Raw genomic sequence first — 27,376 nt, 5'->3', positions numbered from 1 at the left:
TCATAAACATTAACCGTCGTCATGTTATATTATAATTATAATATTATGCACTGACTTATATAAATATGATATAATCTATCGAGTGCGAATCGAAACGATAATTTCGGGCGGTTTTCACGAACCGTGAATAGCAAATGATGGAATTACACACCCCGGGTTGCGCGGGTGCGTGTGTGTAGAGATAGCAGCACAAGCGTTTAATTTGCGGTCGATGGCGCGAAACCGGTGAATTTTTCGTATTATTCTTGTTTGTTTATCCCGTTATCGGTAGACCGTGCCTTCATCCCGCGTGTACAATGTGTACATATAAAAAAAATATCGCGAGGCCATATCATTTTATTACTATACTATGTAGGTAAAGCACCGCCGAGTCAGTGGCGGTAGTCGTAGCGAGTGCGTCAAAAGTGGCGATTGTATTTGTGGCGGTGGTGGCAGTAGTAGTGGTAACCGCGGCGACCGTCGTATACCGAGCCGCGCTGATTCTCCAGTCTCCAATGGCCTGTACGCATGCTACAGGTTACTTGTACTTGTAAGAATTGAGAAGGTTCTTCTCTGGTCGGCGGTCGCCAGTGCGCGCGTGTATGTGTGCGTGTGTGGTGTTTCTTTTGTGCACATTAGTTCGCGATCGTCGTGTATGTGTATAATATTGTTTACTATAGGTTTTTTTCCTCTGCGTACATGATATATATCGTTCACGTCGCCGAGATCGGTCTTCTATTATATTTACGTCTAGGAATGCGTGGAGTTCTTTTGTGCTTAAAAAATAATAAAATAAAAGAGTAATAACAAAAAAAAAAAAAAAGTATCTCCCAGCTCATTCGGTGAGTAAGTTATTGTATACGAAATATATTATTTATAACATATATATACTATGTATTCTCTTGTCGACTACACTCACCATCACTATAAGACACTTATTAATAATAATAATAATTTATTATTACACCTAGATTCTCTTCTCGTTCTCTGACTTGTCAAACTCTACCGTTGTTCGAAAATTTTGTCGTATATTTAGAATATATGCATATTATTTTATAAAATATCTCATACGCGTATATTGCATAGAGAGAAAAGTGAACATATGGCGCACGTCGACCACCTCGATAGAAATTATTACAGTTTTGTTGCAGTTACTGTGGAAAAGTTGTTTTTCGCGAGCGCGCGTGCTTGTGATTATCGAGTACATCAATTTATCTCACCGTATTCGTTACTTCTGGGATGTGTATTTTTGTAAATATATTTTCACACATAATAATTTATTTTGTTACAATGTATAATATTAAAGTCTAATACGCATTAGACTATTAAAGTATAAAGCTACCTACTCGTATATTTATTTGATTACTATCAATTCACATAATTTGTATAAGTATATAGGTTATAAAGTATTTTAATAAAAAAAAAAAAAAAAAATACAACAGAATTCAATATTCGGGGATTATTTATTTTTCCTACATTAATTTACGTAGTTCCAATATAAACACTTTGTAGGTACCCATTTTGTACAGATTTGTACAAACAAAATAAATATATAATCTACAAGTATTTGTGTTTTTTTCATCTCAAGGGAAATGTTTTTCTAATGTCGATTTCCTTTTAGAAAGATTATATCAACAAACGAATTGCTAGTTTTTTTCATTTGTTTAAACGTGTAAATGATCATCCGTTACGCAAAATTATTGGGCAATTGATAATAAAGTTCTATTTACTGTATCATTTATCTATATGAAACTGTATAGTATTATATAATATAGATGATTTTCAATAATAATAAGTATTGTATGTTAAAAAAAATGTAAACATTTTATTGTCCCTAATTTAAATAAACAATTATTAAGGTTATCATTGTCAATATATTATTAGTTATATTTGTTTTATAGACCGTGGGAACTTTCAAACCAATATATTAAATAGATTTTTTTGTAGATTTATTTTACAAGGTCTTACTATGTTAAATTTAAAATAAACTTAATCTTATATTATTTAAAAATCAATTTCTTTGATGTGCTATATCATCAACGAATGCGCGTCCATAATATACAAGGATTTTTTTTAATTTAACAAAAAGTATATTGTTGTTTTATTATGAAAATCCAACCATCGTAATGATTAAAAAACTATAGAATTGTCCTTGGGTTAACATTACAAACCTATTATATTAAGCAAAAATGTATGTGTATATATATAATATATATATATATATATTATATAGACTTGATAGTCGAATAAAAGTGGTCCTGTAATCAGAAACGAACTTCATTCATTTTGAACGATGATAAAATGTATGAATATACGAGTACTACGCACAACTATATAACATATCACCCCATACAAAAAAAAGGGTCCATTGTTGTTGTTCTCTGTAGTTTTTAGTTGCCTCCCTAATTATATCTATGCCTACAGTATTACGTCCTTGAAACCGTACATTAGACTTGTCATTTTTGTAGAACATCAGACTTCTCTCTGGGCGTTAAGTATGTTCTATAGGGTAAAACCATTCCCGCGATTCATACGAGTATGTTTACAGACATTCTTTAAAATAAACATCACCGCTACTCATATTCGTATTTATGAATGTTTAATTTTTCATTTATTATAATTATGGTATTAATAACTAATAAGATACCTACTTACCTATTAGTTTTTTTTTATTTTTATAAAAACTTATTGTGAATATTATGAATAAAAAAACCGTAAAGAGTACTCTTATATAATAATTGTATCTTTATATCACACGTTTAAACAATATAGAATATGATAGATAATGCTATCAACATTGACTCAAGAAAATGTACAAACGTAATTAATTATATAAAATATTTATTTGTTATAAGTTATTAACATTTTTTTTGAAATGTTTTTTTCTTTCCAAAATACCTATAAAAAATTTAGACAACTGTGAGATAATAATATAGGGAACATTTAAATAGTTGTGACGATAATTAAACATGATAGTATTTTATAAAATAACTTAAAAATGTTAATTATTTACTGAATTTGCATATTATGTTTATAAAAATAATATACATATTCAATTTAAATTTAAAGAAATATTTACTTTTTGAAAATGTAAAAAATAATAAAAACGCGTAGTCTTTAAACAGACCATAATTCAGGCTGCACCCCGTTTTTATTTGGACAATAGAGTTGGTTTTTGTTAGATGAAACGTGGGGACCTGGGGTTGTGTGACCTAAACCAGGAAGTGGTTTTGTGTTCACGCCTTATTGTTTTTAACCGCTAACGAACGCGCTTACTCATTTGAGAGTGCTCTCTCCTATGTATATTTGTATAATTTACGTGATAAAATTTAGTAAAAAATCTGATCTCAAATAAAACATTGAATCAAAAATAAAATATAAATTACAATTTAGATTTGAATGAAATTTGAACTATTTTAAAGATTGAAGATTAAAATATTCATTTTGTATTAAGCATGCACTCATTTAAACATTTTTGAATCTGTTATTCTAAATACCAGAACAATTAAACAGTAATTTTATTACTCCATAATGTTTGATATTATTTTGCATATTTTTATGAAAATATAATATTTTCTTCATTTTTTAAAAATTGGTTTTTTATTTAACAAAATGTGTTGTACAAAATATGAACCTATTTCGAATTTTATATACAGTAATATTAAGTATTCATTTTTAATTTTTAATGATAAAAAATGTATAGAATTTTTAATAAAATGCGGGGATGTTTATGTTTACATTAATGTATGATATTACGTTTTTATAATAAATATTGTCTTTAAAGAGGTTCTGTTCTCAATCTTTTTTCTGTGTTTTGGGCTTAAAATTGTTTTGAATTGAGATGATATAAATATTATTGAAAAATTCTTTAAATTATTAAATTGCTAGTATAATAACTGTTATATAATTTCATATTAATTGGATTTATTACTTGTTTGTTAATATTATATTTTAAAGTTTCTCCATTCAAATATTATTATCAGAAATGTCGTAAGATTGTTTATTGTTTGATTAATATAAAAATTATATAAATATACATTTAGAGAATATTATTAAGGTACTAAAACGAATTTACATTTTATTTTGTATTAATCATAAGATATCAGGGGAATCTTTATTGAGTAATGTATAGGAAAATAATGTGTTTTTACAGTAATTTATGTCTTTTACTGTATTTAATATTTATGATAAACTAGTCAGCCTTACTTATACAATATTTCGTAAGACTAAAAAATTAAAAACTAGTTATTTATATTTAAGTTTATTTAATCAGGATTTGTGACCTGCAGGTGTGAATTATATTTTAAATATTCCTATAGTATATAATAATTAATACAAGTTTAAAGCGAATGTAGTCAAATTATTATTCAATTGAAATACCTTAGATAACCATAGAAATATCCAACGTGTGTGAAATATTTATAAAATAAATATGAAAATAATAATGATTCTAATGAATATACCCGAAATACTTTAGTCAGATTGGCCTACATATAAACGTCGTGGATAATATCTATTATGTCCGAGACATAAAACTATCAATACATAGCTTCTGAATAAACAATGCATCGAGCCATTTCACTTGTCGCCTCCAGAAAATTATACGAACAATGATATTATTTGTCCTGGTTTTTGTCAAAATAGTATTATTAACTACACCTACTGTTTAAAAATTAGTATTAACCGTGTTCAAAATTCTTCTTTTGTTTTGAAATGTCTTATTCATTCTTGTTTCCGTATAGTGAATTTGAATATAGTTGTCCTGTATACAAGTTCTCATTATCATATGAATATTGTCACAATTCGTCTTAAAATATTCTTGCGAAATATTTAAATATGTTAATTCATTTTTAAATTACTTCACTTTTCCTATATTATCTATAAGCTCACCAAAACGTATATATTGCAGAAAAATTAATAACTGCTTATAATTATATTAACTTAAACCTTAATCAAAGTAAAATAAGCATTAGTTTTAAAATATAATAAACTTACATTCTCACATTTCAAAAAAAAAAAAAAACTTTAATAAATATAAGTTAAGAAAAAAGTATTATTTTTGTTTGAATATCGTTTGGAAAATATATAAAAGAAGATAGAGTTCGAAAACAATTGGTTTATATTAAAATAATCTGTAAGCCTTTGGGGGAAGGGGCTGTTATGAAATTTATATTATGTTTTGTATACATGCATAATCTAACGTTTTTAAAATAACCACCTTAGTCTAAATCTATGCCTCCATAAATATTTAATATTCTGCAATATAGAAAAAATCTACTTATTCATGTAAAACCAATTATTTATATGAGTAAATACATTTGTCTACTGGTAAATCAAATTAATTGATTATTTCATATAATAGTGGCTATAATAAATACAATTAGCTTTATCTTGCAGTGGCTCCGAACAGGTATTTTGATGAGGTGGTTCGCCCCTGTATTTAATTATGGTGATGGTCGATGGGTGTCGGTTGGGTGTCGGATGGTTGGATAAGTTGACACTCTTAGTTTGTAAACCTTAGGAATACACAAATTCCGCGACAGCTGATTAGTATCATTGATTTTAAAATATATTCAGTATTACGGTATACTCTAAAATCAATGTTAATAGATAGTAGGATACAGTTAGATATCATCTAGTAAAATATCATAAAGCAATAAAGCTATTTAAAAATAATATCTATATGATAATAATTATTTTTGTCTTAATTATTAATTGTTAGTTGCTTTTTTAGATACTAGTGATACTGCTAATGCCAAGTTGTATTTCTGAATACTTTGAACTTTTAATGAAAACACTTATTGACAAAAATAGAGAAAAAAGAAATAAAAATGTATCAGTATGTTAAGGGTTGAGGTATAAATGTATTATTAAGTGATAATTAGAAATATATAATCATAAGAGAGTATAAGAGGCAGTTACTTGTGAATTGGTAAAAATATACTTATGAGGATATGTAAGAAATAATTACTATTTATTAATTAGTACTTATTAATAGGTTAATATTTATAATAGGATTGATAAATTGCCAGCGAATCGTTCGGCTTTGTGATGGTCGTATTTTCAATATAATAATGTGGTCGGTCATTATTTTACTCTAAGTTAGTGGGTGGTGGTGATGGTAACTAATTTTAATACTTTGCCCTACTAAATGAAATACAAGTCAGCGTCACTGGCTTTATCTATTGACTCAGTATTGAGGTTCGGCAGGCTAGATGACCTGTAATTGTCAGTGTGATGAACTCAAGTTGAAAGGGGTATGTAAAAAAAAAAAACATTTAATTTGTTTGAAAATCGGTTCTCAAGTAAAAGAATGAAATGTCTTGGCATGAACATCATATAGAGAAAAGAAAACATGACACAAGCTATTTAAAAACGAACTTGTGCCTCGTTGAGATTTTTAAATCACTATACCTATAACACAATAATATAGGCGTATAAGAAGAGAACTTGAAGTAGGCTATCATTGTGATTATTTAAAATAACAACATCTACTGTATTTTATAATATTTATTATACTAAGTATCTTACGAGGTACCTATATTATTGTGTCGACTTGTATAAATTGCATGAATTAATTGTATATACTCGATCAATATAATATTATCTAATATTGCGCGTAAATTGGATGTACAATGTTGAGATACAGATGAACATTGGATGTACAGTGTCGTATTCTATTTTTTCTTAATTCAGAAAACGTATTTTACTTACTATATTCACCGATTATTCTATTGTTATTTTTCCAATCCAATTAACATTATTTGTGTGGTTGGAAACGGTAGCGCAACAAGAATAAAATCACCATGATAATAATAAAACTATTACTTACTCGCCTACTGTGACTTTACGACGATTATTGCCACCGCCGTTATTGTAATGAAATAGGTGTAAGTGTGAATTAATATATATATATATATATATATATATGTTTGTATTATGTATAAGACAACTCCGCATATAAATAATACCGTTGTCCGTTACCCGCGGCCACTTTAAATTATGTATATATCGACACTGCAGTGGCAGCAAACAATGTTATTGCTGGGAAAATAAATCGATTATCGACCTTATTATTATTTAATCGAATACGAAATCATCTATGCCCCCGCGTGCGCGCCGTCGTATCGAGATCACGATTGCAGCATGCTGCCGTTGTCGACGCGACCCTTTCGACCAGTTTTTGTTGTTTTTTATTTTTGTTTAGCCTGGAGTCAGCGCAAAGTGAATGGTTGTGTAGTAATATCTAACACAAATGTGTGTGCACTCTTGTATTATAATATGCTGAACCTGGGCAATGCGTTTAATTTAATAGTCGATTCACAGAGAACGCGCGTGCCAGATTTCTCAACAACCGTTGTTCTCTTGTTTAGTCTTCTCCGTCTCCGAATTTTTATCTCCAAATACTCATCGTGCTTGAGTGCACATTATTATACATGGATTTGTATTGGATAGGTAACATAACTGCAGTGATTCGTATTCATAAGATCTTATATATTGCATCACATCGAGGTTTTTTATCGAGGTATTATTATTATAATATATTCGCATAAGATAGTTGAAGATAGTTCGCATTAAGGGTAGATATATATATTATGTTGTATAATATAATATGAATCACACACCACAACGTATTTGTAGGGATACGAATTATATACCTAAAATATTATATTGTGTCGTGCTACAGTCGTTCTAAGAATTTCGAATTGCAAATCCTATGAAGACAAGTTATGTTGGCATTCGTATAAAATTGTATATTATATCATTATTTATTATACAGCATTGCTCACGATCAAAAAATTATTTAATTTGTAAACCGTATTTTGTTTTTATATTTGAATTGTAGGTACGTAATATACACATACTAGATTGTGTCTGGTATTTTTTTTACATCAAAACAAAACATTTATACTGTAAATCTATATAATGTCTATTATACCTATTATATTATATACTCATATAAATGCGTTTATAATCTACTACCTTGAACATTAGCGTGGATATTTATTTCGTAGATCGTTCACCATTCAATCTTTAAACATGCAATTTTGGTATATTTTATTTATTTATTAATTTTGAACCATTACAACTAAGACTTAGTATTGGAATATACATTTTGGCATTATTATTTATTATCTATACTTAGTATGGCTGTATAATGTGTGTGTATATATATATATAATATAATATATGTGTATTTTATTAAATTTTTATTTTCTGAGTGTTTGTAATGTTTACATAAATGAATTATCTATGCGTTGCGCTTAAAATCGGAAAAATCCCAAAAATTAGATTTTACATTAAGGAAAAAAATAGAGTTGAGCATGTTAATCGAATAACATTGTATACCTACTAGATACGCATATAATGATGTACATAAATACAACCTATAAATTAATCGAATTTTAAGCCTTTTATATGTTAAACAATTTAAATTAAATAAATCATTTTGTACGCTGTTTCTTACTAATTTCGTATTTAATAGTAAATTTTCTTCTTAATTATCTTTGCGTTAGAATATAAGACTAAAAAGTCAGGCTTCAGCTTGTTCGTCTATCGTTCAGCTGTGTCTAAAATTTGAGCTCGACCAAATTAGAAATTTCTTGGTAAATTATGAATAGTGAATAATACAATGATTATTATGGTCTATTATAAAAGTTACGCGATAATGACAGATGATATAGCTTAATACATATATGTATAATAATCTCACTTTCAACCTTCATATCTGAACCTAAATATTCTTTGAGGATGATAGTCTCTTATTTTATAATTGTCGTATTGTCTATGTTTTGTTACATGACACTGTTTACTTGTATTACATTTCTTGCTTGACTTCTTGATTTGTCAAGTACATAATAGTAAAATATTTGCTATAAATAGAAGTATTTTTTACTTAAAAATCGTTTAATAATTTGTATTTTTGCAAAATTAAATTTCGATTTATTTATATATTATATTGTGTGATTATTATTCATCGAACATGTTCCGCTTGAATTTTAAATTTTGATATGATTGTTGTTTTTAAGAAATAATTTTATTTAAGCGTACACTATAGTATAACGTATGCAGTGGGTGTCATCGTTATGTATAGGTCAAACGACTACAGTCATATCAAGATATATTGCAAATATTAATTTAAGACTTGATATTATACAATTATTATCATTATACTAATAAAAATAATAATTTTGACATTGTCAATAGCTTTATTATCGCTATGTCAATAAATTATATGAATAAAAGATGTGTGCTATTGACTACTTCAAATGTTTTCACGGCTAATAACGTTTAAGGGACTTGGAGAATTATAGTCTATTATTTATCTATATGAATGAATGAGCTTGTATGTATGTAGTGTAAATTACTATAGATTAAAATTTAAGACTTCATTATTTGGTTCGGTAGTTTTTAATAAACGTATTTCATTGTTTTTGTGAGGGTGGTATAGTGTTCTCGGATGATTTAAGTTTAAATTAGAATTCTTTAGAACTTCTGTCGTGTAAATTAAAACAATGTCTCGGAAAAGTTATTTGCTAAACTGGTGGTTTTGATGCTATTTTATTTAAATTAATTATATAATTTTTCTTTATATTTATACCATTTATACTATTTTTTGTTTGATACTTTTTAGAGGCTTAAAGCAGTATTAATACTTACATTTTGAACTTGAAGGATGTTTTTGGTATTATTATATATTGAGTTTAGTTGGTAATTTGGATATAAATAAACATGAATATTTCCGTATTATCATTTTGTGATAAAATTACAATGTAATTTTGTTATAATTTTAAATTATTTGATATATTCACTAAATATTTGCTATAGTATTTTCTAGATAATTTTTTTTCTTGGATTAATGACAGCACTATTAAAGTTTAATAACTAAGTAATGCTCGGATTTGTATACTTTTGCATATATTTTCTGGTCGATCGTATACTTATGCACAAAATATATCATAAAAGCATAATTAAAAATACAAAACCTTACGTAGGTACATATTTTAACATTTTATAATTTTTAAAAGATATTTTATAAGCTTTTATTATAAGTTTTTATGAAATATTTCATTGTTTGTTGTTTCTTAAATAAAAACTAAAAGTTAAAAAGTTGAAGTAAAGTTTTTTTTTCAAAGTTCACCTACTTATTCAATTTTATATCATATTATTTTTTGTATTTCACGTATCACAATTCTTGTTATATGTTATTATTTTATTAACCTATTAATATTTTATCGTTTGTCTATTTTTCTTTATTTGAGTCATTAACGCATATTTGAAACAAGTATTTTATAAGTTTTTAGTGCATTAAAATCCGAGCATAACTTGTAAGTTAATTAAAATAAAATATATGATACAATATTAGGAATAATAATTAATAATATTATTAATAGTATCAAAAATTGGATTAGCATACAAAACTGCCATTGATTTTAAATAGAATTGTATTCAAGTAAGTAAATAAGTTTTACCTACTAATAAATTATAAAATATCCTTTAAAATATTAGCTGACACACCCTCTCATTCAGAATTGTTTTTTATATGCGATAATTTATCATTGGTTTAAATTATATATTTAGGATACATTATTTATTTATTTTAATTTAAATTATTCGTCTAAAATCTAAATAATGAATACATTTCATATATTTAGATTGCGCCAAAAATAACTATTAATGTAGTATATTAGTTAATGTTAACGGTGGTCATTAATATCATTAATTAATATAATATGTTTTAAGTAATTAAGAAAAATAAAAAAATAATATATTTTTAGTCAACGAATTAAGTGTTTTATTTATTTATCGTCAAATAATAGTGGCTCGATGTTATGTTGATATTATTAATTGGTGTTGACTGTTATGCGGTCGGTGTGTAGTTAGTATGTTCATTTTTTATCGTACATAATATGTCTTAAACATATTAAATTGGTAGCTTATCTTTATGCCAACCAGTGATATTGAACTATTAAATTAAATCTGTTATCATTAAGGGCATTATTTTATTAAAATAATGGTTTTACTATCAAATTATTTCGGATATTTCCATGTCCACTAATTAACTCATGTAACGTTTCATTACTGTATAATAATTGAACATTTTATCATACACCACGGATTACGTCATGTTTTGTATTTCGTTTTTTTTTTTTTTATGAATGAATATCAGTCTTCTCTTAAATTTAATTTTAAATGTAAAAGTTAAATATTTAATTATTGTGATTACTATATAGTTAATAACTGTTGGTTATATTTTTTCAACAAATCATGTATAATGCAATTGATATTATATATTTATTTTAAATATCTTACTTAAGTATGATTACAAAAAAAAAAAAAAAATTAAAAAAATATTAGCGTGTTATTTTCATGATAAACACAAAACTAGAATTCGTAGACAATTTACAGGACATTATTTTTAACAAACATCTTCAAATTAATGTTAATATTAGATTCGTAATTTCCGCAGTAAATCGAGTACAAGGCGTATAGCCTAGATTAATTCAATTAAAATGCGTTCGGCGTGAGCATTAAATAGCATTTAATAATTTGTTTCATTGTTTACGGAACGTTTGTTGAATGTAATATAATAAAACGCTTATTTGAGTTATTGGTAATCGATCCGTTTTATTATAAAGTAAACGTTATACTCGGTATATCAAGTTAAACGGTATACAAATTAAATTCTAAGCAAGTACAAAATCAATATATAAATAATTTATATACAATAAGCAATTTAGATAAATCGATTTTTTTTTAATTTGTTTGTTGACATATACAGTTGCTTCAAAATTATTTTGAGACTATTTCCACTGCAAATAAATTTGTTTAAAGTTCGGTGTGTTTCAAATTCACTATTTTTCTTAAAGGATTGCAATTAAAGTTGAATAATGATTAACTGATTTTGATTATTTTGTTTTGTCATGTTCACGTTGATTTTGAGTACACGAACATTTGCATTATAATTATTTCCTATGAATTCTAATATTGATATTGTTTTTACATTTTTATTTTTATAAAATTAAAATCAATTTTGTATTGCATCTTGTAAAAAATGATTAAATGTTGTGTATCAGACACCCAGACGTGAAATTATTATTGAATCAATTATTAAAAACTGAAGTTTTCATAGAAATTAATAATTAGTGTATTTTAGGAAATTAATTTAACGATATTCATTGAAATCATTTATGTATATAATATATATGTATCACGTATTCGGTAATTATAGTGACGACATTGTTGACGATAGTTAGTAGTCGCTTGCTGTTAGTTATAAACGTTATAGTAGATTAATATTTTCTAGTAAAATTGAATTACATCGTTATATGAATAGTAAAAGTTATTTAGTTGCCTGATTTTTTAATTGCGTGAGGGCCAGCTAGTTTTATTATACATTTTTATAAATATTATATCTTTAAAAAACCAATTCAATTATATTTTAATAAAAAGTATTAAGTTTCTAATTTAACAATTATATTATGTATTTATATTTTTATCAAGACTTGCTTATTTAGACCTTGTCAAATTTATTTAATTTTAAAGAAGAATAGTCAAATGTTTAAATTTAAATATTTGGGTTTACGTATCATACTTTTTTGTATGCTTTATCTCAAATATGTATAAATAATTAAACTTAACATGTTATAAATTAAATGTGTGTCAGTTGTTTTAAACAGTTCATGTTTATTCGGTTTTAATTTATTGCACAGTGTTAGTTTTCAACTTTTAATTTAAAATGTAATAAAAAATTGATATCCTTAATTTTAACTTACCCAATAATGCATATTTTTTCTTAGATGATGTTTTCAAAGGATTATCTTTGCTAAAAGGTAATTGAACAGTAGGCCTTGATGTGATTTATAATGAATTTTTGTATCAAATAAAATCGATTATCACGTTTCCTTTTTTTATTCTTTTTAGGGGATCACCGGAAGAAGGTATTTTTCAAATTATTTTTAAGCTAAGCCTGTTACTTCAATTTCAAAATCTGCTAGTCTGTTTAATATTTAAAATTCTAAATTCATTTTTATACAATTCTATATTTTAAATTTTTTGATGAGCCTCTTTTATCATGGTTTAAATAATTTATCAATTATAGATATTTTAGAGTCAAAGTGTTTGTGGTACCTATAGTTCAGATATTTTCTTGTCTCCTAGTATTCTACAGAAAGGTTACTAACAGTGCGTGTAAAGTTTTGAATCATAGAAAATTGCTCTGTTTCGCTGATGATATTAAGTTTTTATGTAAATCAATTATTTTGACATCTGTCGTTCATTAAAAAGTGACTTTAATAATTTTATTGAGTGATCTCAGTCAATAGGCTTGACTTTGGAAAATATTGTGTTATGTTATTCATAAAGAAGCGTTCTACTTTAAAATGTTTTTTATGAACTATTTGACTCAACTATCTTGGATGTTGAGACTGTTGTTGAATTTGGTTTCAAATTTAATATTTGCTTCACTCCAGGGCCTATTTTGATATAATATGCTGTAAAGCTTACAAAGTGCTGGAATTTATAAAATTACTAGCTCAGGATTTTAAGCTTGATTTATCTTTAAAAACTTAATACTATGCTATCCTACGTCCGATTTTAGTTTACAGTGCTGTTTTTTGGGTTCCGTATACTTCTGGCCACTTTTGTCACTTGTCAGATTTAAATTATCCAACGGAAGTTACCGAGTTTTATTGGTTTTATTTTCCATATTAAACATCTACCGTATAATTATAGTCTTATTTTTAATGCACTTAACATTGAAATTCTTGCAAAATGGCTTAAATTCTTAAATAGATTATTATCTGGGAAAGTGGATTCACCGCTTTTTCTTAATTTAATTGACTTTAAGATCCCTCAACGTACTTCTTGACATTCCGTTTCTTTCTACGGTTCTCAATGCACCTCTAATTATTCAGCTAATTAACCTATTGAAAAACTGTTATCTCTTTTCATTGTGTATTATGCATCCTAATTTAGTTAATATAAGTAAATTATTAATCCAATTCATTGTATTAATATTTGTTTTGGTATATTTTTAGTATATTTGTTTGTAAAATAATTGTTGTCTTTGTTGTTATTTTATAAGATTTTAGGTTTATTTTTCTTTTGTTGAAAGAAAATTGAATTGTATTTTTTTTTTTAACTTTTACTTAAAACATATATTAATAACAACATTTTTTTAACCTACTCAAAATACATATATACGTGTCTTATATATAAATACACACACACACACACACACACACACATATTATTTATTATTTATATATTTATTATTATTAATTTATTGATTATAAATAGTATAATATTACATACGATTTAATGACAATTTGCATAATGTCAACGCTTATATATGTATATGCATGTGTAGGAGTCGAACCACGAAGTACCTAAGTGAACCATTATGTTTTGAAGTATTAAGCGTTTTTCTTTTTCAATATATTATAAGACATAATACTACATTATCGTATACGAGAAGTTAGTATAGCAGTGCAATATTATCTATATATATTACGATTTTACGAACAAAAATGTCTGAAGTGGAATGTGACAAGGATCGTTTTTGATGTATACTATTATTGTATTTACGATATTTATAGTATTAAATCTTGATTACAGTTGCGAATAGTCTTTTTCAATATAACTTGAAATTCACTATTAAATCAAGAGAAAGCAAAAAAAAAAAAAAAACGATGATGGACGTTGAAGGCCGAGATCCTTATATAGGAGTAGACATATATAGGTACCGACAGTTGGCGACGACGATGTTCCTAACTAAATATTATATTTGATGTATACCATGTACACATAATAATAACGAAATTATCATGTAATATTACGGTATTTAGTCGCAAATTAAAATATTTATATTGTGTACTTATGCTATTTTCTTCTTTTTGGTGAATTTATATATTATGTTAATGACGTATTCTACTAAGTATACCAAGTCCACTAATTATTGAGAAGGTTAACATACAATGTGAAAATTGCGTTTGGCGTATATTTTACCATTCTTATATTATGTATATGCGTAGTATATTAAGAATAATATTTAATTTGTGTATGAATAAACATCTTCGTCCTATTATTCTTGTATATTCTGTATAGTGCTTATTAAGACACTTTTAGTATAATAGGTAGGTATATATTTTTTTTAATAAATTCAGTTCTTCCATAATTTTAAAATGTCCGCTTATATAGAAAATTATAGTAATAAAAAATAATACTTATTATTTTAAATTATCTATGTTTTTAGTTTTTAGGCCAACTAGTACTATAATAAATACATCATATTCATTATGCAAGGTGATTATTATAATATTAATCGTTGTACGGTCAATGTAATATATAGCTCTTAATATTTAAAACCTATAAACCTAAATTTGTTTAAAAGTACCTGTTTGCTAGTAATTATTATGATTGCGTTTTTAGACTTATTTTAGATTTTTAGTGGAACAAAAAATGTATTAATTTTACAATGGTGTGTTTTTTTTTTGTGTATGTATACATACAAAATGCTTCAATTTCTAACTTTAAGACTGGTTTTGTAAAGAAAATTGAATTTAGTTTTTATTTTTAAGTAAATTTAAAAATTCAAAATAATTTGAAAAACAAATAAATAATTAAAGAAACATAAGAATTTTTACAAAAAACTAGTTTTTAACAAAATCATATTTTTTATGTGTAACTTAAAAACAAATAACTTTAAATATTTAAAATTTTTACAGAATGTTTATGTTAATATGTAGTTCTACATATATTAAAATTTTAAAATTATAAACTTTTTGTAATAATTCAGATAGACATTTGAAATTTTTATTTTTTTTTTGTTAAAAAAGAGTACAAAATGTTCTCTTCACGTATTTTATTTATAGCGATTGAGCATTGTATGGCATTATGGCATATACTGCTGTAGGTACCTCATATATACTAAGTATTAATTAATACTCTGTTATATAATGTATAATATATAACTATGACCACATTAATTGTGATTAATGATGATATAAATATGATTATATAAATAAGAAAAAATTGTTTAAATATTTAATAAATGATATAATATAATACCTTTAACACGTATTTTAATTTTCAGAACACATATACTAATGCTGAGAAATTGCTGACAGCTGCGGAAGAACTGTCTCAAACCGGCGAATGTGATGCTTCTGACATTTGTTCGGTGGCCGCCGAACTTGAAAGCCATGTAGCCGCTTTTGCGGCGCGTGTTCAAGCTCGAAGACGGCGTTTGCAGAGAGCTGTGAATTTTTATACGCATCAGTCTGAGGTAAGATTAATAAAATAAAAATTTAGAATTTTTTTTTTTTTTAGTAGGTACTTTTGTTGTTTTCTCAAAAATTATGTAAAGTATACTGAACTTCAATATTTTATAAAATTGGTGTTCATTGTTGATTAGTCTCATTCACATTATATAATAATTGTGTACTACCATTGATTATAAATACTATTTATAATCTATGATACTACATAATATAGTAATATATTATATATATCTTAAATCGATCGACATGAAGTGTACATTAAGTACTGTTTATTATAGCTCCAAGGCTGGCTTGATGAACTCAGAGCCGAAACCGATGGGTGTGACGAGGCAGCAGACACTTTGGAAGGAACCGAGAGAGCTCTAGAACAAGTCAGCCATCAACGGGATTCTTGTTTAGACGCTTGTCATTCGACAATAAGTGAAGGGGAGGCGTTGCTACAAGAACTGAGGTAATCTAACGATAATGTTGTGAGACGTGATAATGTGGGGGTAGTTGTGAATGTTAGATAATAATAATAATATTGTTATATATGTAGTATTTTTTGTAATATTTTTCGCATAGTATTATATAATTAGTATAATAAAGTATCGGCATGTGCTGAGTTGATTGATACTTCTTATTTTTATCCAAAATCGATAGGTATTTAAAACTAAAGAATAAATATAACGTAATAAATATTACAATTAAATATTTGTTCAATATTATCAATTTATTTTATACATCAAGAAATTAATAAAAGTAGTTATTATTTTCAGATTATGACATTAAAAATGATATAAATTGACATTTTAAAATTATGAGCTTATAAATGTCTAAATTTTTTTTATTATATTGTAAGTTTTGAGTTTATTTTATAATTGATTCGTTAACTGTGTAATGGATGTGTTAAATTTGAATTCAATTGTTAAAAATTATTATACTGTCAAACTTGGTTATCTCGAACCTCTTTAACTCGAAATCGTCGATACCTCGAACTTTTTCTCCGGTCCCTAGAATTTCCTATTTAAACAATATAAAAAGATCTTGTTTAACTCGAATATTTTCGTGGATAACTTGAAGTCTTGATTTTTATTAATATTATAAAATTGTGATATTGTACCTATGTATTTATTTTAATATCGAAAATAAGGTCATTACTCATTAGTGTTATCGTTACCGATAAATGGTTTAAAACGATTCACTTCAAATGCTGCAATCAACAGCAAAACTCAATCAAAAATAAATACCTTTTTTAAATAATTTTCTTAACTCATTTTTGTTTATAAATACATTACTTTTTAAAATTACATATACATAATTCATATATAATTATAAGTAAATATTTTTTATTATATTTCTTTATTTATAATAAATACATAGGAATTAATTTATTTTGTACTGCTTTAAAAATTTTTAATTTGGATTACTCGAATTCTTGGATAACTCGAACTTTTTTCCGGACCCTTCAACTTCGAGTTAGCCAAGTTCAATTATAATTCCCCTAAATATAACATTTATTATAAAATTATATCAACATTTTATATTATTGTTATTATTATCAATAAAAGTTATAGAAATGATGTTATTTTTCATTTTAGTATCCAATTTCGTATTAATATAAGAACTTGAAACGCTTAAAAACAATATTATAATTACGTATTTTGGATAATTTTAAATTGTTTTAATAATTATTTATGAGGACGTGACAACTTTAATATAGACGAAATTAGGTATTTAAATGAAAAATGATGGTTTTAGTTATAATATTCTTATTCAAAAAAATGTTAATTGTAGGGTCTTTAAACTTTTTGCTTTACTTCGCTCTATTACTCGTATATGTAGTAGGTACATTATATTAACATATAAAAGTCAATAACAATAGCATATCGTGTAAATATTTAATAGGTAAATAAATATTATTATTTTTATCATTTAATATATGTGATTTGTTTTTGGTAAAAATTAGTTCAATCTACTGTTAGAAAAATATACAATTCACAATTATTAGATATATGTATTAGGTATTTAATGTATATGTGTATGTATTTTAATCATAAAATCTATACATTAATGGTAGAATAAGAATAAGTGCTGAATAGAATAATAAAAAGTCATGTTTATTTGTCAAAGAAACCATCCAGTAATAGCACTTAGGCATACAAATTATTTAATAAATGTTTTTCTGTACACAATAATTAATCATTCAATAAAAATTTAATATGTCTATTACATTGAGCCATTAAATATCGAGATACATTAGAGTTCTACTATACAGCTAAGTGAGTTCCCAGGTTTTTAAAGTAATTTTTTGCCTAATCTTGCAATAGCTGAAGATATCTTTAAGTATTATTTTTACGAATACTAAAAGAATTAATGTTTTCAAGATTTAATTCAGATTGGTTTATATTTATTAAAACCAGTCTTCAATAAAATTGTTATTGATAATTTAACTAAGAATTAATATTTTAAAAGTTTTTGCTTCAACTTATAAATTTATAATACTATCGAGCAGGTATGCACGCCATGCATCTTACTCAATTAGTTTATATATGTAATATGTTGAATCAATTTAAATAACTCACTAAAACAAATGTTTAAAAATAGCGAAATAAATTAATCAAATTTGCTGAACTGATAATTTGTTTGCGATTGGTTAAAATCATTGCATTGGCGCCTGTTCTTTATCGTATGCGTTTTCTTATCTTATATTTTTTTATGTCTTAAATCTAAAGAGTTCTATTCATGCATTATTTTACTTTTGTTATTATAATTTTGCGTTTATAATCTATTACACATCGTACGGCTATTATTTTGTTCTAATAATGATAATTAATTATACGTGAACGTTTCATAACATTTTTACTATTTTTGTTTGTTTTCAATTTAAAATAAAAATGTTTAAAAAAAAAAAATCATTCACCCTAACCAATAGTACTATGGTGAAATCTAAAATTACTTGGGCAAGAAATAACCACAAAGCTATAAAAAAAGAATTTTTAGAATATGAGTTCGTAATTAAAAAAAAATATTTAAATTATTGTTGTAAAAACTGATTTTTTTTCTGTAGAAGTGGAGGCGTTACTGCTGAAATGGACCCCACTGGATCAGTTGCTGCGGTAGATGCCGCACTCGAGCGATTAAATAAACAACGTTTAGAGTTGGAACAACTATGGACAACTCGAAAATTAAAATTGGATTTATGTCTAAGACTACGGATTTTTGAAAGAGATGCACTTGAAGTAAGTTATTGAAAAATAATCTGACGTATTGTATCGTTAATTGTTAAAAAAAAAGTTTGACATGATAATTGTCTATTTTATAAATCGTTTTTAACAATCAAGGTAAATAATTAATTAATTTTTTTATCATTAAAGGCAAAAGGCATTAATCAAGGTTAATTTTATTTCTCGATATTTTTTAAAATAATTTTTTACGCAATATTGTTCTGAATTTATTGTTACGTGTAATTAAAGTTGAAGTTAACAACACTATTAGGACTTGTAATTTAACAATTGTTTGTGCACATATTTTATTACTGCATTTTGTAGTAAAATAACAGGTACCAAGGGAATAACATTTTTTTGATAACATTATGGTCTTAAGCCAGTTCTATTCTTAGACTCTTAGTGCTATAGTTAGGACACACTGGCAATACTTTGTTATGACAACAAAATGCTTATTCTCGGGTTTATTGTTATCTTAGTTATTCTTGTGTTCATTAAAAATACAAAATTTAATTAGCACCTAAGTATTATTTTTTAATGAATATTTTTGTTTTTATTATTGTCAATTAGGTGTCCTCACAGTTAGAACTTTGGGCAAATGAATTAGAACGAAATCAAAATGAAGTTATAACAACATTATCAGAAGCAGAGTCACGGTTATCTCGTCACAATGATTCGGTGGCACAAATGCAGGCAGCTGTTTATCAAGCACTGGAACAAGGCGAACAATTGGCTCAAGTAATTTCTTACGAATATTAGATAATAATTAAAAGATAAATTAAATATTAATAAATAATCACTATCATTGAAGTGTTGATTTTTAAATATTTTTAATAATGTGCTGTGTGTATTTTTTAAATTAGGTGTTGGATAAATCTGGAGTTGGTGTAATGGCTGATAGTCAATATACTGCTCAAACTAGAGTGCAAGTGTTACTTGAGTTTTTGCACGAACGCCATATGGATTTGGTAGAATTATCTGAAATCAAACGTAGTCGACTCGATCAAGCTGTTCAATTGTGTCAATTTAATAATGATGCATCACAAGTAAACATAAATTTTTATTGGAAATTAGGTTTTATATTTATACATAGGATAATATGTGTTAAATTTTTATTTGTATTCATTTACAGGTAATAAGTTGGATTCGTAACGGTGAATCAATGCTTTCGGCAAATTTCACTATTCCAAACTGTTTAGTAGATGCAGAAATTCTAAAAAAAGAACATGAACAATTTCAAGTTGCAATTGAAGTAATTATGTTCTTAAAAAGTACTTTTGATCTTTTTCTAAAATTTATTTTCTTTTAGAAAACTCATTCAGCTGCTGTTCAAGTAAAACAATTGGCTGAATCCCTTGTAGCTTCTAATCATTATGACTCAACTACAGTAAAAGAAATGGCTATAGAGGTCACTAAACGATGGCAACAGTTGGTTACATGTGCTGAAGAACGGCACAAATTAGTTACTGCTAGTCTGAACTTTTATAAGACTGCAGAACAAGTAAATATATTTTTCAATCATCATATTGTACTATGTTAATTTAAAACTTTTTAGTATGCACATTTATTTTAAATATAAATTGTAATTTTTTTCTATTAGGTATGTTCTGTCATGGATAGTCTTGAACGAGAATATCGCCGTGAGGAAGATTGGTGTGGCGGTGGAACTATTGAAGCCGATAAATTAGGGCAACTTTGTACTAAACATCAAGAACAAAAAGAAGCTTTCTTGAAAGCATGTACATTGGCTAGGCGAACAGCTGAGACATTTTTGAAATATACTAATCGTAGCTTGCAGTATTATAGCTGTACTAATCAGTCTATGGCTACTGTGGATACAGCTTCTGAAGCTCGAGTTAAAAACATTCTCGAAAAATTATCAGGTCAGGAAAACAAAGTACTGGACCATTGGTCACAAAGAAAAAAACGACTTGATCAGTGTCAACAGTTTGTATTATTTGATAAGTCAGCTAAGCAAGCTATGGAATGGATACATAATGCTGGTGAACAGTATCTAAATACTCATACTACTGTTGGTGCTACCCAGGTTTGTAAATGTCAAATAAATAATCAAGTCAATTATAATTATTTTTATTTTATTTACTTTTAGGATGAAACAAGACATTTACTTCATGAACACAACGAGTTTAAAACATCAGCGAAAGAGACACGTGAAAAAGTTAAATTGTTAATACAGTTGGCAGATAATTTAGTTGAAAAAGGCCATGCTCATGCCAACGCCATAAAGCAATGGGTAGCAGCAGTTGACAATACCTATAAACATTTTAGTTCTAGAATGGATAAATATAGGTATTTAAGTTAATAACTAAAAGCTTTAAAAGTTAAAATGTAACTATAATTTTATATTTTTAGGTTTGAATTGGAAAAGAGTTTAGGCATTCAAGAGCATGTTGATACTCGTGATCTTTCCTTTGATAGAAACTCAGATCCAAATTTAGAGCAAAAAGTAAAAGAATCAACTAAAGATTTGAAAGAATTAAATGAAGAAAAAAGGAGATCAGCTAGAAGAAAAGAGTAAGTTGAAAAAAATATTTATTATTTTGATTTTTTTTTTTTGTGTACTTTAAGAAAAATCTTATTAAATTATATTATTTTTTGTTTATTAAGATTCATTATGGCGGAACTTCTCCAAACTGAAAGAACGTATGTGAAAGATTTAGATGTTTGCATCAAAGCCTATTTAGATGAAATACGTGCTCTTCAAAATGTACCAATTGGACTTCATGGACGAATTGATATTTTATTTGGTAACATTGAAGACATACGCAATTTTCATAGAGATGTTTTTATCAAAGAACTGGAAAAATATGAGACAATGCCTGAAGACGTGGGGCATTGTTTTGTCACCTGGGCACAAAAATTTGATATGTATGTGAAATATTGTAAAAATAAACCAGAGTCTAATGCTATACTAGTACAACATTCGGGTTCATGTGGTGGTGTTTTTGAAGAGCTTCAAAAAAAACATAACATTGATCATCCAATTGCTGCTTATTTAATAAAACCAGTACAAAGAATCACAAAGTACCAATTGCTATTAAAAGATCTCCAATCTTGTTGCAAAGAAGGCCAAGGAGAAATTAAAGATGGCTTAGATGTTATGTTGAGTGTTCCAAGAAAAGCCAACGATGCTTTGCATTTGTCCTTATTAGAAGGATGTGATATTTCTACTGATGAACTTGGTGATGTTGTTGTGCAAGATACATTGTACGTATCTGACTCAAGGCATCACCTATTGCGTAAAAGTCGCGAAAGACATTGTTTTTTATTTGAGCTGTATTTAGTATTTGCCAAACATGTAAAAGATCACTCAAATAATCCTAAAGTTAAATACTTATACAAAAACAAACTCATGGTAATTTTATTGTTAATTTGTTTGATTTTATATCAATTTTAATATTTTATATCAAATTTATTTTAGACTTCAGAACTAGGTGTAACTGAGCACATAGAAGGAGATGAATGCAAATTTGCTGTATGGACTGGCCGTGCACCAATTTCGGATTACCGTATTGTGTTAAAAGCATCCACATTAGAAGCAAAACAAACATGGGTGAAAAAACTCAGAGAAGTAATTCAAGAAACATACTTCAACTCTGCTTTGCGTATGTATATGCCCAAGAGTCCAGCTAAACTTAAACCTGACAGTCAACGATCTAGCCGGTTTGTGTTTTTATTATCTTACATTATTATTTTAAAAATTACTATAATCAATTGTTAAAATTTATCATTTAGAGATTTAGAAGAAGAAAACTTGGACCGTGGATCATTGGCTTCTTTTGGATCAGGCAACACTACAGATTCAGACAAGGTATGTTCTTATTTATTGTATTAAAAATATTTAATAATAATAATCATTTATTTAAATTGAATAAACAGGCAATTGCCTAATTGTACAGGTATTAAATTATATAATAACAATAAAATAATAATATTTATAAAAGTATTCAATATTTTTAAGAATATAAACCTAATAGGTAATTAGATAGATTAAAAATATATAATATAGATATAGACTAATTATAAATAGGTTTAATGAAGTCATATTGATTAATAACTGTGTTGAATTTGAAAGCTTTAAATATAAAAAAATTGGTTTTGAACACTTTTAATAATATCTATAATCTAATTTAAGTGCAGTAGAATAATTTAAATGATTAAGTAGTTACAATCATATGCGTGGTGCTTAACAGAGCCTAATATATGCTGAAATTTTTTTACCATATATTCTATATTTCTATGTATTCCTGAAAATTTGAATTGTGGGTTAGAGTTATACTTTGGTCTTTAATGCATGACAATGGATTAAGTTTAGTATTGTTTATACAATAGGTAAACTGTATATGCTTATAGGATCTGTAATAGCACATTGAATGGCATTCATCAATATTTAAGCTTATACTCTAAGCTTAGTACCAATTAGATAAGACATTTAATTCCTCTTGAAGAGTTGAATAGTTGTTAATTGAAGAAATGTATGAATAAATTTTTAGATCATCTGCAAAAAATAAGAATTGGCATTTTTATTAAACATGGAGATACAGTTATTGAATGAAATAAATTAGATAGATGATAACTGATAAATTACTGCCTTTAGAGGCCCCTGATAGAATTGATATAAATTGGATGAGAATCCAAGAACTTAAGTAAATTGAAATCTATTAATGTTAATCCAGAACAATAGGAGATCATTGAAACCTAATTGACATAGAGTAATAATTAGTAATTTATGATAAACATGGTCGAAGACCTTCTTAAAATCTGTGTAAATTATATCAACTTAGCAACTATTCTTAAGTCTAATATAAAGTTTTTCAAAGTCAAGTTACATGATAGGGATGGACCTACTTGCCCTGAAACCATGTTGGCTATTGTCTAAAATGTTATCAATTGGCTTTATATATGCTTGAGAATTAATTTTTCTATTAATTTACTAACTCATACTATATTATATAATATTTTATTTTTACAAAATAAAAAAATATTTATTCTTCAACTCAGGCTCTGAAATTAGATTTACTGTAAATATTGCGAGTATCATAAAACGACTAATTTTAACAAATGGAAATCGAATAATTTTGTATACATAAATGGTTACTATTGGTTACAGATTATACTTATACATAATAATATGTATATTGTTTATATAATATAATGTAAATAATATATATTATTATTTATTATACTATACAATATACATGTATTATCAATCAAATTATTATAAATATGGCATATTTTTTCATTTTTTTTTCTTTTTACACAATTATATAATATAGCCTATTTTACGTACTTTTATTACTGATTGGCTCACATTTTTATTTAAAATTTTTATGTTATTTTTAATACCAAGTCAATAGTTTACATAGACGGTAATAATTGATAAACAGCTGCATAAATATCTTATCTTTATTTGAATTTATTCTATGTTCTCCTTATAATAAAATATGAATTGTTTTTATTAATTATTGATGGTTTTTCAATGAACCTTTTGTAAATAAGTTTTTATTTGTTATATTTAAGCAGCTTAAACAGCGATAATATTATCTGTCTAGGTTTGATACTTTTTATGTATTGATAGATTATATAATTTAAGTTAGTATAAATTTTTATGAATTGCCCATTAGAGGGAATTTCTATTGAATTATTATAACTTACTTCTTATTAGCGATCTTTTCCCTGTAAAAAATGTAACTGTTTCATTACAATTTTATTGAAAATAAAAATATCATATCCCCGATTCATGCCGGTCCCATAATAATAATTGTTTTTTTCAAAGTAAACCTTTTTTTTTTTACGAATCATCAACATCAGGCAACCACTAAGATGACATTCTATCTGTTTATGGGAGAAAACGGATTTGAATTTTTGGCACAAACACATTGAACATAAATTGACGTAGAACGATTTTGGCATAAACTGTTTTAGGTTAAGGTTGAATGTTTTGGTTGAAAAATTATGTTAAACATATAATCCTAGAATTTTTTTTCGAACTACACTTCACATAAAAATATAACGAAAACGAACATTTGAATAATAATATTCGACTGTTGTGTATCCTAAACCTCTCAACTTGAACAGATACGCCTTAATCTCATTTGCAAAAACATATAGATACTCAAATACAGTTTTATGCCAAAACCTGATCTGTCGTCATCTGCTAAAAATGTGTATATAGGTAACTAACAACACTCAATTGGCATCGGCTCAATCGATTTAATATAGAGCAATACAGATTGTTTATAGTCATTTTAGTTAATGTTTGTCCAGGTAAAATTAGTAAGTGTATAGTTTACACTATAATCTTTACAGTATTGGGTTTGAATATCAAACAAAATAATAGATCTACGTATATCCTCAATATATAGTATTATTTTATTATGATATATATGAGAACTTATTTATAATAATACTGTTTTTTTTTTTTTTAGTTGTTTAGTAGTTGTTTAGAAATTATCTTATAAACACATAATATTTACACATACGCTATAAACGCACACTGCTATTATACCCAATTGTAGTGTTAAAGTACTAAAATTTACATTTTAATTGAATGTTTCATGGCGTTTTGTCATATTTAATAATAAGTGAGTGCTTTGTATATTGATATTGTAGAGTATAATATTATTATATAATATGCTCATAATTTCATAAGTGTCGGACACTGCAGTACGAAGTAGTTGGTTCAATAATAATTCTAATAATAATATCGTGATTGTACAATGTAATTATAACTAAAATACTTATCAATTATTTAGGACTATAACTTGAGTTAGTATTAGCGAATAAATATAAGAGTTGTTTGCAAACAAGTTTGTTGTATTATTTGTATCATGACCCATGGGTTTTATATCAATTTATGCGTATAATTAGAACGCTGTCTTCGGTTTATACATTGATGAGTGCTTGTAAGTTGTAATGCTAAACCTGACTTTTGTATTGGCCTCGCTTTTATTATCGTCTCATCCTACGATTGGGTAAAAACAAAATAAAATATCCTGGTTTGATTTTCAATGAAAACCGCCATGTTAAACTCTAGTCAACGGATGATGGGAGACAACTTCACTTTTCCTCCATACATACATATTACATCCTAACACCAATCATGTATTTCACCCATTTTAAAATAAATTCTTAGTTGGTACTATTACACCGTTGATGACTATTTAATCGATTTGTCTTTTTAATGTTATGCCATTTATATTCTACGGATTATATTATTATTTTAATTGTAGAGTAAAATATATATCTTGTGTATATATATAAAACTATATAGTGCAAAAGGTTTTTAAAAATTTTACACACACATATTTCTTCTTTAAACATGAAATATTAATAATACAATTTGCATATTATACATTTATATAATATAATAAAATAAGTCAAGTTTAATAAATTTATTATTAGCTATAAAATTATATTTAAGTTGACAAAAAAATGTATTTTTTTTTTTAGCTAAGACGTATACTTGATTTTTTGCAGAAATAGTACTGCAAATTGATAATAGTTAAAGGATTTTTAAATTTGTTATCTGAAAGTCATATAATTTTTCAGTTTAACTTTATACCCCCTTGAAATTTCATAGGAAAAATTAGTTTAAAATAAATTCATGTAAAAGCTTTGATACCTAACACGCATGGTAATACTTCGTTCAGTTACGTATTGCTTAGGGGTGAACTATACAAATTTTGAAATTTGAGAAAATTATGACCATTTTTGTGGGGTTTAATTTGCGGTTCAGGCCGGTTGACCCATATTTCCGGGCCGAAAAATTCGCCAATCCGCCCTGACACATACATGCTTTAAGCGATTACATATCTGCAGCTTTTGAATAATTACATTATACTCGTAATATTATTTGAATACACTACGTTTAAAATGCACACTATT

At 26.3% G+C, this 27,376-nt stretch overlaps 1 protein-coding gene across 3 annotated transcripts in view; it reads left to right on the top strand.

Moving 5' to 3' along the window:
• LOC112602686 (triple functional domain protein) overlaps nucleotides 1-27,376 on the top strand; it is a 112,952-nt gene that overhangs the window by 25,707 nt on the left and 59,869 nt on the right. For all 3 annotated transcript variants that reach the window (XM_025350894.1, XM_025350892.1, XM_025350893.1), the window contains exons 13-25: nucleotides 16,076-16,267; nucleotides 16,541-16,713; nucleotides 19,312-19,483; nucleotides 20,039-20,206; nucleotides 20,332-20,514; nucleotides 20,601-20,720; nucleotides 20,778-20,969; nucleotides 21,069-21,515; nucleotides 21,579-21,778; nucleotides 21,842-22,003; nucleotides 22,097-22,844; nucleotides 22,911-23,152; nucleotides 23,225-23,300. In XM_025350894.1, the coding sequence (XP_025206679.1) occupies nucleotides 16,076-16,267; nucleotides 16,541-16,713; nucleotides 19,312-19,483; nucleotides 20,039-20,206; nucleotides 20,332-20,514; nucleotides 20,601-20,720; nucleotides 20,778-20,969; nucleotides 21,069-21,515; nucleotides 21,579-21,778; nucleotides 21,842-22,003; nucleotides 22,097-22,844; nucleotides 22,911-23,152; nucleotides 23,225-23,300 (3,075 nt within the window). The remainder of the gene's footprint in view (nucleotides 1-16,075; nucleotides 16,268-16,540; nucleotides 16,714-19,311; nucleotides 19,484-20,038; nucleotides 20,207-20,331; nucleotides 20,515-20,600; nucleotides 20,721-20,777; nucleotides 20,970-21,068; nucleotides 21,516-21,578; nucleotides 21,779-21,841; nucleotides 22,004-22,096; nucleotides 22,845-22,910; nucleotides 23,153-23,224; nucleotides 23,301-27,376) is intronic.

Source organism: Melanaphis sacchari, unplaced genomic scaffold (genome assembly GCF_002803265.2).
Source record: "Melanaphis sacchari strain LSU unplaced genomic scaffold, SCAv2.0 Contig8_pilon_pilon, whole genome shotgun sequence".
Lineage (NCBI taxonomy): Eukaryota > Metazoa > Arthropoda > Insecta > Hemiptera > Aphididae > Melanaphis > Melanaphis sacchari.
The sequence above is the reverse complement of the archived record's forward strand: the minus strand, read 5'-3'. Positions and strand labels throughout refer to the sequence as shown.